At 45.5% G+C, this 13,454-nt stretch overlaps 1 protein-coding gene across 5 annotated transcripts in view; it reads right to left on the bottom strand.

Moving 5' to 3' along the window:
- The window catches only part of IKZF2 (IKAROS family zinc finger 2), a 109,265-nt gene extending 96,103 nt beyond the window's left edge, over window positions 1–13,162 (bottom strand). For 3 of the 5 annotated variants that reach the window (XM_077785193.1, XM_021537215.3, XM_077785191.1), the window contains exons 1-4: window positions 12,918–13,162; window positions 11,531–11,566; window positions 10,194–10,242; window positions 9,386–9,490 (exon numbers count right to left, since the gene is read on the bottom strand). In XM_077785193.1, coding sequence (XP_077641319.1) covers window positions 9,386–9,490; window positions 10,194–10,227 — 139 coding nt within the window. In that variant the 5' untranslated portion in view covers window positions 10,228–10,242; window positions 11,531–11,566; window positions 12,918–13,162. Of the gene's footprint in view, window positions 1–9,385; window positions 9,491–10,193; window positions 10,243–11,530; window positions 11,567–11,990; window positions 12,043–12,917 lie in introns of those variants that run through there. The other 2 variants (XM_021537213.3, XM_077785192.1) reach the window with 2 other exon arrangements.
- Between the last annotated feature and the right edge of the window lie 292 nt (window positions 13,163–13,454).

Genomic DNA, 13,454 nt, shown 5'->3' on the forward strand with positions numbered 1-13,454 from the left:
ACCAAACACCATTTTATTCCTTCGCCTGAGCTGTCTCTCTCTATCACAGACCTGGATGCTAACCAGAACAAGGTCTTCAATCTACTGCCACTCTTTCCTGGAAGCTTTAAAACTATCCACAACTTTAAGAGAACAGCTACTCTTCCTCAAATGAATAAACTTAATCTCTTCTGAGTAAAAAGACTTGCTGTTTTCATACAGAAAGAAGCAACTTCTTTCATTTTCAAAATAAGGGAATTCACACCATCCTGTTTGCCGCTCCTTGGAATAAAGCAGTTGTTCTTCACACTGCTGAAGTTTAAATTATGCACAGATAGAGTTACCAAAAACTCTCTCAGTTGGTGTTTTATGGCCAGATCATTACCTAAAAAATGAAATTTGCTTGCAAAAGGAATCATGAAATGTCCAAAAGCCGAGTTGATGTCTAGGAAAGATTAGGTATGAATTGTCATAGAATTGCACATAGGCATTCCCAAATCCATGAGCAATTATGAGAAAAATTACCATAGACTTGAGCATATCATAGGGCTCTGCAGCCAGCATTCTGTGACACTCACCAACATGAATTTTCATGGTCTGAGGGAACACATGCCCCTTGAGAAAAACCAGGACAACATCACTTTCTTCTGACGGAACTGAGAGGTTTTAAAGGCTGGGGTGGAATGCAAGGAAAACATCACTAAAAAAAGCTGAGAAAACTCCAGCCTGATGCTGAAGTTCACAGCATCTTTCGTCTAATACTTGTTTTGTTCAAGTGGAGGAACAGAGGTGATAAACAAGAAAATCCCCCCATCGGAACGTCAAGCTTTGTCGTGAATGCGGTTTAACTGCTAACGGAGCATTTCTCCCGTAAGCCCTTCCATCCGCTGGAGAGGAAACACAGCCCACCTTTGCCTCCTCACACGAGAAGATTCATAACAAAAACATATGATAGGTGGGACAGGCAACAAGGTGAATGGATAAACAAGGTTTATGTACTTCAGGATGGCCTACCACCTTTGAACAACATTTGAGGCATCCAACCCCCAGGACAAAGGGCCTGACAACAGCAGCACCAAGATGCAGCTGAATCTTCTACCCCTCCACATGAAGTTTCAGGGTGAACACTAGCACCAAGTCCTCCGAAAGCCTTCTCCAAGTCAGAGACAAGGCACGGACCTGAATATTCACACTGATCTTCCCTTTCTCTCTCCCCTACTGCATTGACTACACCTGTGCCCAGAGCAACCTCACAGGTGGTAGGTACCAATAACACAGCAGGAAAAGAGTCTAGAAAAAAAGTCTGTGCAGCTTCTCCAAGTAACATGAAACCATGGTGGGGAGAGCAGACAGGTCTGCAGTGAATCAGATTCCTTGGCTCATGCCTTGTGTAAAACCCACAGTCTGCTAAGAAGAGGGGCTCCTACCTGTGTAGGAGAATGATACACTCCAGCTCCTCTTTTTTTTTCACTACCAGCTGGTAGACACAGATATTCACACCATCCACACTGGGGGTGGGAACATGGTTTGGCCCTAGGACTGACCTCCCCCCCATATGTCGCAGCATATGCCACAGTTGAGACGGCCACAATACACAGAGTATCACCACACAATTTCAGAAGGCTTTAAGCATTTGCCCATACACAGTAACACCTCACCACATCAGAAGGCTTCAGGCACCTGCCCATACAGAGCAACATCAGGGCACATCAGAAGGCTGCAAGGTTTTGCCCTTCTTGTCCTTCAGCCCAGCCTTTTATCCCCTGATGTTGCTGCAGTGCCCCTGTGTGCCCTCTGTGCCCTTTGGAGGTTGCTCAGTGCCCCTGGGCACTCCCTGGCTCATTGCTGTCAGTGCTGCTCACCTGCTGCTCACAGCTGAGCCCACTGGGGATGAGGCTGGGCTGCAGCCCCATCCCAATCCCACACACCGAGTGCCACAGCCCAGCCCCATCCCAATCCCAATCCCACACACCGAGTGCCACAGCCCAGCCCCATCCCAATCCCAATCCCACACACCGAGTGCCACAGCCCAGCCCCATCCCAATCCCAATCCCACACACCGAGTGCCACAGCCCAGCCCCATCCCAATCCCAATCCCACACACCGAGTGCCACAGCCCAGCCCCATCCCAATCCCAATCCCACACACCGAGTGCCACAGCCCAGCCCCATCCCAATCACCACAAACTGAGTGCCTACACCCATAGGACACAGGGATCTGACCACCAACCTGAGCTTCACCAAAGTGAAGACCAAGAGTCCTGTGACCTCTCTGGACAGGACAAACACAGCAACCATGAGCTAATGGAGCTCATACAATCCACATAGAGCTCACTACCTCTGTGGTGCTATGCCTTGGCCACACAGCACTACAGGAATCAACCCCCAAACTGGAAAGATTTTTTGAAAGTAAGAGGCAGAGAAAAAGCAAAAGTCAGTTTAAAAACCCAAAAAAGACATTCTAATTCACAGAAGTTGACATGACCTATCAGCACAGAAATGAGGGGGATCAATCAAGCCCATGCTTTTCCAGGAACAGTGTCTGCTGTTTTACGGTCCTTTCCAACGTAACACCTGTAACAGCACTTGCAGGTGACCCTGCCAGCCAGGGCTATGCTCAGAATTGGAGCTTATGCCAGCATCTCTCTGCCTGTGAGGGATTACAGTTCTTGAAAGCCACAGGCTGACACAGCAGTGCCAGCAGAAGCCACTAATATAGACCTGGCTCCAGATCAAGGGCACATTTTTCTGGGCAGTGTGAATAGGGGCTCGTCCACACACAGACCTGGCAATGCTCAGTGGTGTGAGAAGAGTTAAAATTCCGTGGTTGCTGTAATGTAATCACGACACAACAGGGTACTTAGGACCACCACAATTATTCCTGTGCAGGACAGGAAATAAGCTGCACTGGTATTAAGGTACTTCTGAATGCATCCCATTGTGGGGTTGCAAAAATTAAATGCAAAATAACCCCTAAGCAAAGAAGATATTGTAAAAAAATCCTGCTTTTGACAAAGGCTAACATGTACCATCCAAGTGTCCATCCTAAGTGATCTACGGCTTCTGTGATTCAGAAAATAAAAGGCAAGAGGGGAAAAAAAATACATAAACATGAAGGGCCTCCCTACAATGACCAAAATTTGGAGAAAAACTGGGCCTCTGGTGACTTAGCCCAGAGCCGTATCTGTCATGTTCCTTGCTTCTCAGTGATAATCCAGCTCTGCTTCCTTCCATTGGGATGCAGCAGTCAGTTGCCTGGACTCCAAACAAGCACCCACTACCCTAGGGAAGGGACAACACACTGCAGCACAGGCTCCTCACCTGGGCTGGTAACAGGTCTTGATACTACACAGAGCAGTGGCTCAGCCTTCTCTTCAATTTTCTACAGAATTTTTAGAACGGGTCAATTTTAGACCTGTTTCAAGGTGGGCTCTTCAAGGATTTTCATTCACTGGCATTACTGAAGCAAAAGGCACAAAAGGAGGCTCTGCCTTTTCCTCCCAGATAGAATGGCATCACTCCTTCGAGGTGCCCTCTTGGTACTGGAAGGACAAGCACTGCTCATCCTCAGTACTGCACAAAGGTAGCACAGGCAGCTGCATTTCCACCTCTAAAACTTAGTCCTGCCAACCTGGAAACCTACATCACTTAGCTGAAGGACTAGACAGAGTCTGTACCCACAGGAACTGGAAACAAGTCTTTGAACCAATTTCCTGAGAGAAGGTATCCATTGATTTCAACAGTTGCACCTTCCCCCAGATTCAGGAATGGGAAACACAGAACACTCTCCAACAGGTATCTTGTCATCCAGCTGCCATCAAAGTGTCATATTTCATGGAAGATGAGGATTTCTCTTTTCGTTGGCATGTCTGAAAAGGAACTGAAATTCCAGAAGCAAACACTGAAAATTTGCTGACTACAAAGCTAGCAAGAGCACAGTGTTGTAACAGGGTGTGTACCAGGGAAAGTTAACTGAACCTGACAGTCCAAGAGAATAACAGAAGCTTCCCAAGAAAGGTGTGTGCTGCAACAAAGCCCTGGCAGATGACCTTTCAAGGGACTTCCATCAGAATGAATAAAAACCTATTTAATGAGATTAGCTGATCATTTCACTCCACCCACGTTATAGCACTCACTGAGAGGGAGGAATGTTTTTTCGGCCAAGTATGTGGCTCCATAGGGAATGCCAGGACTGTGACAGAAGACAGGAAAAACACACAGGGGAGCCCTTCACCATTGCAGTGTGGGCCACAGATACTCAAACACCAACTCATTTCAGTGGCTACTCTGTGTTGGTTTACAGAGTTCATGTCAGAGAAGCTATTTCATTATTTTAACCACACCAGTGTGAAAAATCTGAGCTGATGCAGATAAAACTATAACAATTCAAGGTACATCCCAGGAATTGCTTAATTCCCAGTTAACCCTTTCCTCTGTTTGGGTTGGAGTTTTTTTTTCCAAGAAACACAGTGCAGCACTACTTTGCAGAGCTTTGGTTTCTTAGGTGTGGAAAACTCCTCTATTTATGTTAAAACCCTGATTATTGCCTTTCCATTTAATAATTTTTCTTCTTAAACTCCAAGAAAGCAAAATGCATTGGCTAAAACCTTGATTACTACTACTGCCCTGGCAATTCTCAGGAAGTCTGAGGATAAAAGACTGAAGCAAAGACCGTGCTCTAGTAAGTGCCTAAGGAGCTCACTTCTTACAGTTCCCTGCCACACTTTATTGAGCTCATCCCTCATGTCTGAGCTCATCTTGGCAAAGTCCATCTTCACTGTCCTTCAACCTGCCAAACCACAGGTACATCTGTATTGGGCATCAACAAGCAATTCCATAGCTGAGCTCTAAAAAATCTAAGCATCAAGACTGCAGTCGGACACAAAGGACTAGAGGGCATCTCAAGTGACTGTCAAAAGTCCACCTCCCTGCACTGACACAGAAGATACCCAGACCAATAAATGCTGCCTACCATACTCCTTAAAGGCTGCTGAGGAAGGAAGATTCCTCAGCATCTCAAGGTGATCAGGTCTCGGTTTTTAGCACTTTCCAAGATATTTGGAAGAAATGGAGACCTGAATCCCCAGTTCAGAGCACAGCAGTTTGGCTGCCAGAATTCTTCATGCCCCAGTGCACACATCAGGGGAGTAACTGCCTCAAAGCACTAATTCAGTCCCCCTCTGCAGCCCAGCCCAGACAGCTTCAACCACCCTCCCTAAAGGAAAGCCTCCATCACCTCATCCTACTAAAAAGTCCACAACACATACTGAGCCAGGAAAGAATCCCAGAGCAAGGTCCAGCCTCACATGCCTGGGAGTAAATTTCGGGGTGTGCAAAGACTTGTTTGCCATAGAACTGAAGCACGGAGCAACTTTTTAACTCTATGTGGTTTCAGTCCAAAAGTCAGGCTTCAAAACTACATTTCTTTATCCCTACAATTTGCCAATACAGCTGCGGTACATGTAAATCTCTGCTCAGGACAACACAACTGTGACAAAACAGGAGTACTATGACAACTCAGCTTGAAAAATGAAAGTGATCAGGAAAGATTTGGGGCTCTTATGCCACAAAAAAAAAGTGCAACCGACAGTCCACCCTGATCACTTGGAATACAGTATTGGCTACATTATAATAAAACTTTGCCCAAGTTCTCTTTAAACACCACTGCTGAAATCATTCCCACTTAGTGCTGCTGTCCCAATTAGTGATCTCGTCAGAGAGCGCGATCGTTCCCCACCACGCAGAAAACGCGATCGCCTCATTATTTTCAGCAGCAGAGTCAGCCGACGTGGCTTATTCTCTTAATGAATTAATTCTCATAACTTACTAACGCTTCAAGCTACTATAAACACCTCTTGAAAGCATACCACAATTTTAATCGGTTTCAAACATCAGATGTTGGGTTTGATATTTATGATTGTTCTGACTCTGTTTCATTTAAGGGCTCCTTTTGTCTATAAAAGCAAAGATAAGAAAGTTAACTGGGACACCCACTGTCAAGCCTCTAATTTAAGGGGAAATTGCCTTTGTCACTGACTATCAGATGCTAATAGCTGCTGCTGCTATTTTCCCTATGATACCAGGCCAGTGATCTTAGAGAAGTGTCCTTCATCCTATACAAAGCAATGATTGAGTCAACTAATTGAACAACTGTGCCCCTGCAGTTTCTAAAGCAGACATTCCTCTAAGTCCATTTTAACCTACAGGAGAAAAATACCTCTAATAACTGTAGTAAGAACTCAGTGTGGCATTGTGGGGAGGTGACTGGGAATTATTTCCTTTTAAAGCCTCTTTTATAAGGATTCCCCATTAGCCTTTAATTAGCATGCCAGTTCCTATTCGGAGGTTTCTGATCACTTATAGCCCAGTTCAACATTCACGGACGGGAACAAGACAGACTCCCTTGAACTCAGTGCGGTCTGTGGGGGGGCTTAGGGCCACGCAGGGAACTCTCTAGTACCAACACAGAGTTAATTGAGCAAGCCTGTGACACCCAGCCCTAGGTGTCAGCCTTTGTAAGAGTTTTCCTATGGAAGATCAAAAGAAAATCTGGACTTCCAGATTTGGGGCTATGTAAATATATCATCTGTACTCAGCAGGTGTAACACTAATTCATCTTTTGCTGTAGAGAAAAGTGAGATGATCTATCAACCTCTTTGGTTTGACTATTTACATGTATTTTAAATCTTTGCTTACATAAAACTACAGTGAAGTATTTTAGAACAGAGCATCTGCCAACACACATGCAGTTTCTGCTAAAGGCAGGTATATGTAAGATCATCAGTTAGCTATGACAGGTGATTTAGTGTGATTCATCTTTCAGGATCATCTCATTCACGAGGAAAATTGAGTGTCATCCCCATCCATAACCTACAAATACCATCTAGATACTTGAAAATGACAATAGGTTAAAGGATGCAGCAGCCAAAATATTTGACCCAAACCCTTTTGGAATAGAACCTGAAAACATCAGTAATCCAGACAGAACTACTAACACAGATTGCCAGGGGCTAATGAACATAGAAGACTCTTTACCCAGCACATAATTTTGCTGTTGCTGGGAGAGCACTACTCAGTCATTTCAGCACAGATCCAAGAAATTTCCTTCTTTTGGTGTTTCTCCTTCTGAGCCAGGCACAAATTCTGACTAAATTAAGAGCTGTGGTTCAAAACAATTCAGTAGAAGGCAAGAAGAACAAAGGTCAAAACTTTGATCTCTGCCTTGCAGGTGCACATCCAGAGCACACAGCCAAAGAGGGACATGTGCTTCTGGCAGTGACTGGCAACCAATCAGGAAATAAAATATTTTGGGTCTGCTCCCTGCATCAACTCCTCCATTCCCAAGTCCTACCCAGCCAGGATGACATGGCTGCTGTAATGGCAGCCAACATCACCTAATCTCCATCAACCCACTGGAAATCAATCCAGTCTGAAATACAACACAGCCACTGTCTCTACCTAAAACAATGGATGATGGGTCAATCCACTGGGAGCTACTAAATTCATACAAAATATTTCAAATGGCTATTCCACCCCCATCTTTCCTTTTAAAACACACACACACAAAAAAAAAACAAACCCAAAAGAGTTTTTAAAAAGAGGTGCAGGCCCCTGAGTTACCAAACCATTAAAAGGATTTCCTGTGCCCCACAAAACAGGTGGACAGCTCAAAAGCCCAGCCTGGCGATTTAGCCTACACGTGCCAGATTCAAGATTTGGCCAAAAACCTTAAATGAACCAATGTAACAGCTGCCACAAAAGCCGACAACCTCTGATCAATATCTTCCATGTTTAAGGCAGTACAAGCTTCCTCTCTGCAAAACAATCCTAAGCCTGCAAAGAGTAAATAAATTACAATAAATTTAAGAAGCTTGAGTTTTGTTTGGCTTAGGAAACCCAGGCAGAACCCTTAATTTTTCAACAGCAGCACATCCTAATCTCAAAGCATTTGAGACACCTATGACAGGCCAAAAAACCCCTCTTAAAAAAACCCTAAGATATTCATCAAGGCTGCAGATACTATGTGTTGCAAAGAACTAATGAAGCTTAAAAACCATTGAAAATGTTAACACCATGAACATGAAAATACTGAGTGTGTTAAAGCCTTTTGCATGACTTCATTCTAGATCTTTTAATTCCTAATTTGACTTTGGTTTTCAGTCTAGATTATAAAGAAGATTTAAAACACAGATACTTTTTCCCCTTCCAATGAAGCCTTCCCATTAATAAAAGGGAAACAAAGAAAACGAAGAAAGTGAGTAGTAAAACTTTTACAACATAATAAAGTATATCAGAATCCCAGTGCAGCACAATTGGAATTGTCTAAAGATGCTAAATTATGGGTGGTTGTCATATAAAGTTCAGTCCACGGTATTAGAAATCATATTCTCCAGCAACATGTATATAATTGAGAGATCTTCATAATAACCCTCAGTTTAAAGGCTCATAAAACTGCGCTTTACCCGTAATTTGCACGAGGAAAGAATTCTAAAGGAAAGTAACATCTTTTTCTCAGAAAGGCTCTGAAGGCAATACACTGTGCATTTTTAAGCAAGTAATCCTAGAAGCTCTCTTTCTTTCACAGATTTCAGGAGAGCATATTACTAACCCTTGGTTTAAATAGATAAATATGTATCTGTAGTATACAAAAAACAGAAACAAAATTAGTATCACATAGAAAGAAACACTAAGTATGTTGAAAGAAAAGTGCACTACATTTTTTCAGGACTATAAGTGCAGAGGTTACATTAAGGTAAATATCTTGATGTAACAGTGTAACCAACACTTAAACAAGGTAGGGCACTCACACACACAGAAAATGAAGATTGCTGTTTTTATGAAATTGTGTAAGCTACATTTATCCACCTCCCATATATAACAGGAAAATAATTCTATAAGTATTATCAGCTCTTGAGACTTACTGTGCAGACTCACTAAACTCTCAGTTTCTGCCTAACATTCTAAACCAAACTCCTTTCAGTTTGTTAAAATCAACTACAGTTCTGTAAATAATTTTGTTTGTTTTCAGATAAAGCTACTTCAAGCTGTTTTGGGAAGCAAAGTAAGTAATAGCAACAATAATAATAACAACAATTTGTATTTGGATTTCAGAACCTGAGGAAACAAAACCAGCACATGTCAAGCCTAGCGTTTTCCTACCTGGAGCGGGTAAGGACCAGCTCTCAAATGCCACCTTGGGATAGTTCAGACTAGTAATCCCATTCATGTTTAGATGAGACACCAGCACAAACAAGAACCAAAAAAATAAAGAAAATCTTCCCTGTCCTCCTCTGTTACTGGCAATGCCAACAGCAGTGGCTAAGACCTGGTAAGCAAACCAAGGACCAGGGAGGACCAGACCAACCCAACCCTCAGCTAGAGAGAAACAGGCTTAAGAGGAGACTTACTGCCTGCCATGTGACAGGGGGAGGTGTGCTGCCCATTGGGAGTGCTAGAGGTGAGGTCGATGGCCATGCCGCAGTGCTCCCTTTCAGGCGAATAGTCATTGTCACCTGCGAGCACAACACAGGTCCCCGTAAGTTTGTGTCCCCTTCTTCAGCAGAGATACACAAAGATTAAGAACCACAACCCACCTGCTCCCTTTGCCCCTGCCCTTCCCTCCTTTACTGGTGGGGTCTTCCAGAGCCTGTCAGATCTCGACTCTCAGTGGCCCCTTGTAAACATCTGGCTGATTTTAAGAGTCCTCTCAAAGCTATTGTCACCAATCTTTTACTCGCACTCCTGTGGCCAACCTTGTCCCAGCTGCTTGGTTTTAAGCGAGTTAGGATTCCTTTTCCATTAGCAGACAGGGACAATCCAGGCTGGGCAAGGGAAGACTGGAACAGTAATTCACCATACAGACCTTCCTCCAAAACCTCTGGGTTAACTGACAGTTAAACAAAGCACAACCCCCCCACACTGAAAACAAGAGAAATACATAGGGAAAGGCATAAAAAGTTTTTGGCTGCAGTTTGAATTTCTGGAGAGGAACTCTCTCATTTGCAAAGTTCATTCACCCTCAGCAAATATTTAAACCTAATCACCCATACACCCATCCCCATACATCTCTCAGTCATACAGAGACTTTAAATGCTACTAATTCAGTGTCAGTGCAGACACTGCACACAAGGAAGCCAAACTTTCAGGTTTCTGCATTATTCAAAGGAGTAGGGAAAGAAAAGTAATTTAGAATAATCAAACAAAATAAGTACTTACATGTAATATATCCATCAACAGCTTCTGCTTCCATAGTCAAAGTGCAGTGCTGCAAGGCAGAAAAGTACACCCTCAGAGACGCCTGTCAGTATCAACCATTAAATGATTAAACTTACTTAAAGCCCTAAGTAGTTGCCCATTTTATTGCTGTTGCAACCACTGCCTAGCGAAACACCCAAGTGCACTGCATGCGCTCGTTTGCAAATCACCGAACTCTTCTTGTAAATTCTGTGAGTAGACATGCAGCTGCCTCCCGGCCAGGTGGATCATCCTGGTCTGACCATACCTCTCTCTCTGTGCCCCACTCACATTTTTGCCTGATCTGAGAGTTTTTCCCCAACTTTCTTCAAGCTGGGATGCTTTATCAATTATCTGCTCTATCTGCAGTCAGAACAGACTTTGAGGATATGGATACTACTAACAATTGCTCTTTTCACACACTACAAGAGACTGCCTCCTGGTCTAAACAAGATAAACCCTCCCGTGTCCATTCCCCTTGGACACAGTTGTTGCAGCTTTGTCTCGCACCTCTGTGTGCACACACACCTGTACACACACCTGTTCACTCTAACCCTACTTATCTGCCACAGCACAGGGCCAAACATCACTTTCATACTCCCAGATCACACATTTTGTGGTGTGAAGCAATCTTAAAGTTTCTGGAAGCACTTTGCTGACACAGAACAAGCTATTACTTTCCCGAAACCCAAGTAACTGTATAGAATGACACCCCCTAGCTATCATTTGATATATATTGTGGGGGTGAAAAAAAAAAAAAAAAAGATCAATAATCATAACTATGTTCTTTTAAGTAGAAAAGTTAAGAATCTGACATGACCAGAGGAAAATTTTATTTCCTCTCTCCCTCCATGGCCTCTTTTTTTGCCTTTAGTTTCAAAACTCTCACTGCACCAGGCAGCTAAATTATTCACAATGAGCCATTTCTGTATTGATCGCCAAGTATATTTAGCCCTGGCTCCTGGAATTTCTCCATTACTTACTGGAAAACAGGCAGCTTCACTTCTTGTCTCCAAAACCACTTCCCTCCCCCTCCCTTAACCCTCTTTCCTTCCCTCCCCCCCACACACTCTCTGCCTTTCCCCCAATAAATAAATACTTTTCTCTGTGCTCTTCTTTGGTATAAAGCAGATCAAATTCCCAAGGCATTCAGCACATAACACTTAAATTTCAACCTGCCTAGCTGCTACCAAACTCTCTTCAATTACTGATTTTCACAACTCTTAAAAAGAAATCTCAAAAAAAAAACCAAAAAAAAAAAAAACCGCAAAAAAGTTTTCAGAACAGGTAAGCCACTTCCTCAAGCCCTTCAAAATTACCTTATCTTCCCCCTAGTCCAGGTAGGCAGGCACACACTGAGAAAAAGAAAGAAACATCAGAAGCAACAGGGAAAGATCATCCCAGCCAATGAAGAGGAAGGAAAGAAAGGGGAGGAAGGGAGGAGGAAGAGAAGGGAAGACAAAAAGAAACACAGAAACATCCATAATCTAAATTAAAACATAGCTTGAATTTTATTTTTTTTATTTCTTCAATGGGGAGAGGAAGAGGAGAGGGAAAAAAAAGGTTGGTCACCATTTTTAGGCTGGTGATGGCAAATCCCAGCTGCTGAGCCCCTCCACAAGGAATGGAGGAAGAGAGTTTTGCTCGAGCTGAAGACACGGAAAGATGGAGAAAGTTTTAAAAAACGGGTTTTTTTAAAAGGCAGGGGGAGAAGAAGGGGAGAAAGAGAGACGGGAAAGGGGAGCGGGATATGGGAGAGAAACTCGCCCCGCCACTTACAGGTGGGGCATGCGGAGCCGGGGAGCCGGGAAGCCCCGGGATGAGCCGGCGGGGAAACTCGCTCAGGAATGGCACATACTTTGAAGGAAGATGAAGAACGAAAAAAAAAAAAAAAAAAAAGAGGGAGAGGGAGGGAGGGAGGTCAGCCGGTGCTACAGCAATGCGATTAACTAGCGCGGAGAGAGAGAGAGAGAGAGGAAAACTTGATCCACCGGTTCCTTACGGATTCCACGGGATCGGGGGGAGCGGAGGGATTGCGGGGCGGGATGAGAAGAGGGAATGAGGGGCGGGATGGGAAGAGGGGGGCCCGGTGGGCGCACTCACACCCCGCGCAGCAAACCCGGGCCAACTTCCCCGGAGCGCCGCTCCGGCCCTGGGCGACGCCGGGCTCCGCGGCTCATCCTGCCTCTCCCCGCCCCTGCCACAACCTGTCAAAGTCATGGAAGTCCTGCCTCGCTTGTCATTTCATTCCCTTTCCCCCTTCTCCCGCCGCAGGCCGCAGCCCCCCGGGGGCGCGCAGGTGGCGGCGGGCGCTGAGGGAAATGGCAGCGGGGCCGGGCTGGGTAACGGACCGGCGAGACCCGCCGCGGCTTCTGCCCCTGCTTTCTTCTGGTCTTCCTGGGGGCTTTTCCGTTTGGCTGCTTTTTTGGGTTTTTTTTATTATTATTTTTTTTTAATATGTATATTTCGGGCTAACAGCAACAAGTCATCGGCGCCCGCGGGGATGCTGCAGAGCCGCGCTCGGCTCGGGGACCCTCGGCACACACAGACCCGCACGGACTGAGCCCCGCGTCCCGCCGGCCCCGGAACGGAGCTGTCCCTCCTCCCGCCGGGGAAGGGGGCACCAGGGAGGGAGAGGAGGGGAGGGGAGGAAGGGAGCGGGGAAAGAAAAAGAAAGAAATAATAAGAAGCCAGGCGCAGATTTACCTCAGCCGCGCAGGCAGTGAGTCAGTTCCATCCCCCTTTTGTTTGTGTGTTTATTAGTGTCGGCTCCCTCTGCCCAGTGGAGGTGTGTTTGTGCACGGCAGTTGGCTGTGGGGGGACTAAGGCGGCGGAGGAGCCGTAGCTAAGGGTAATCCTGTTTTTACTTCCTCCATCTTCAGAGAGCAGAGGGTTAGCCTGGGACAGCTGGTCAAACCCCGAGAAACCGATCCGGCGGCGGCGGCGGCGGCCGCTCTCCCTCCCTCCCTCGCTCCCTCCCACAGACACACACACAGACACACACTCATTCGCTCCCTCCTTCACACGCTCCCTTCCCTGCCTCACACACACATACGCGCACACCCTGCCTCTCTCTCACACACACACTCCCTCACAGATACGCGAACACTCATACACACCTCCTCCTCCACACACACACACTGTCCCTCCCTCAGGCTCAAACCCACACACGTTCATTCACTCCCTCACACTCAGTTTCCCCCCCCCCCCGCACGGACTCACGCTCTCTCCCTCACGCACGGC

Source organism: Lonchura striata, chromosome 8, assembly GCF_046129695.1.
Source record: "Lonchura striata isolate bLonStr1 chromosome 8, bLonStr1.mat, whole genome shotgun sequence".
Taxonomy (NCBI): Eukaryota; Metazoa; Chordata; class Aves; order Passeriformes; family Estrildidae; genus Lonchura; species Lonchura striata.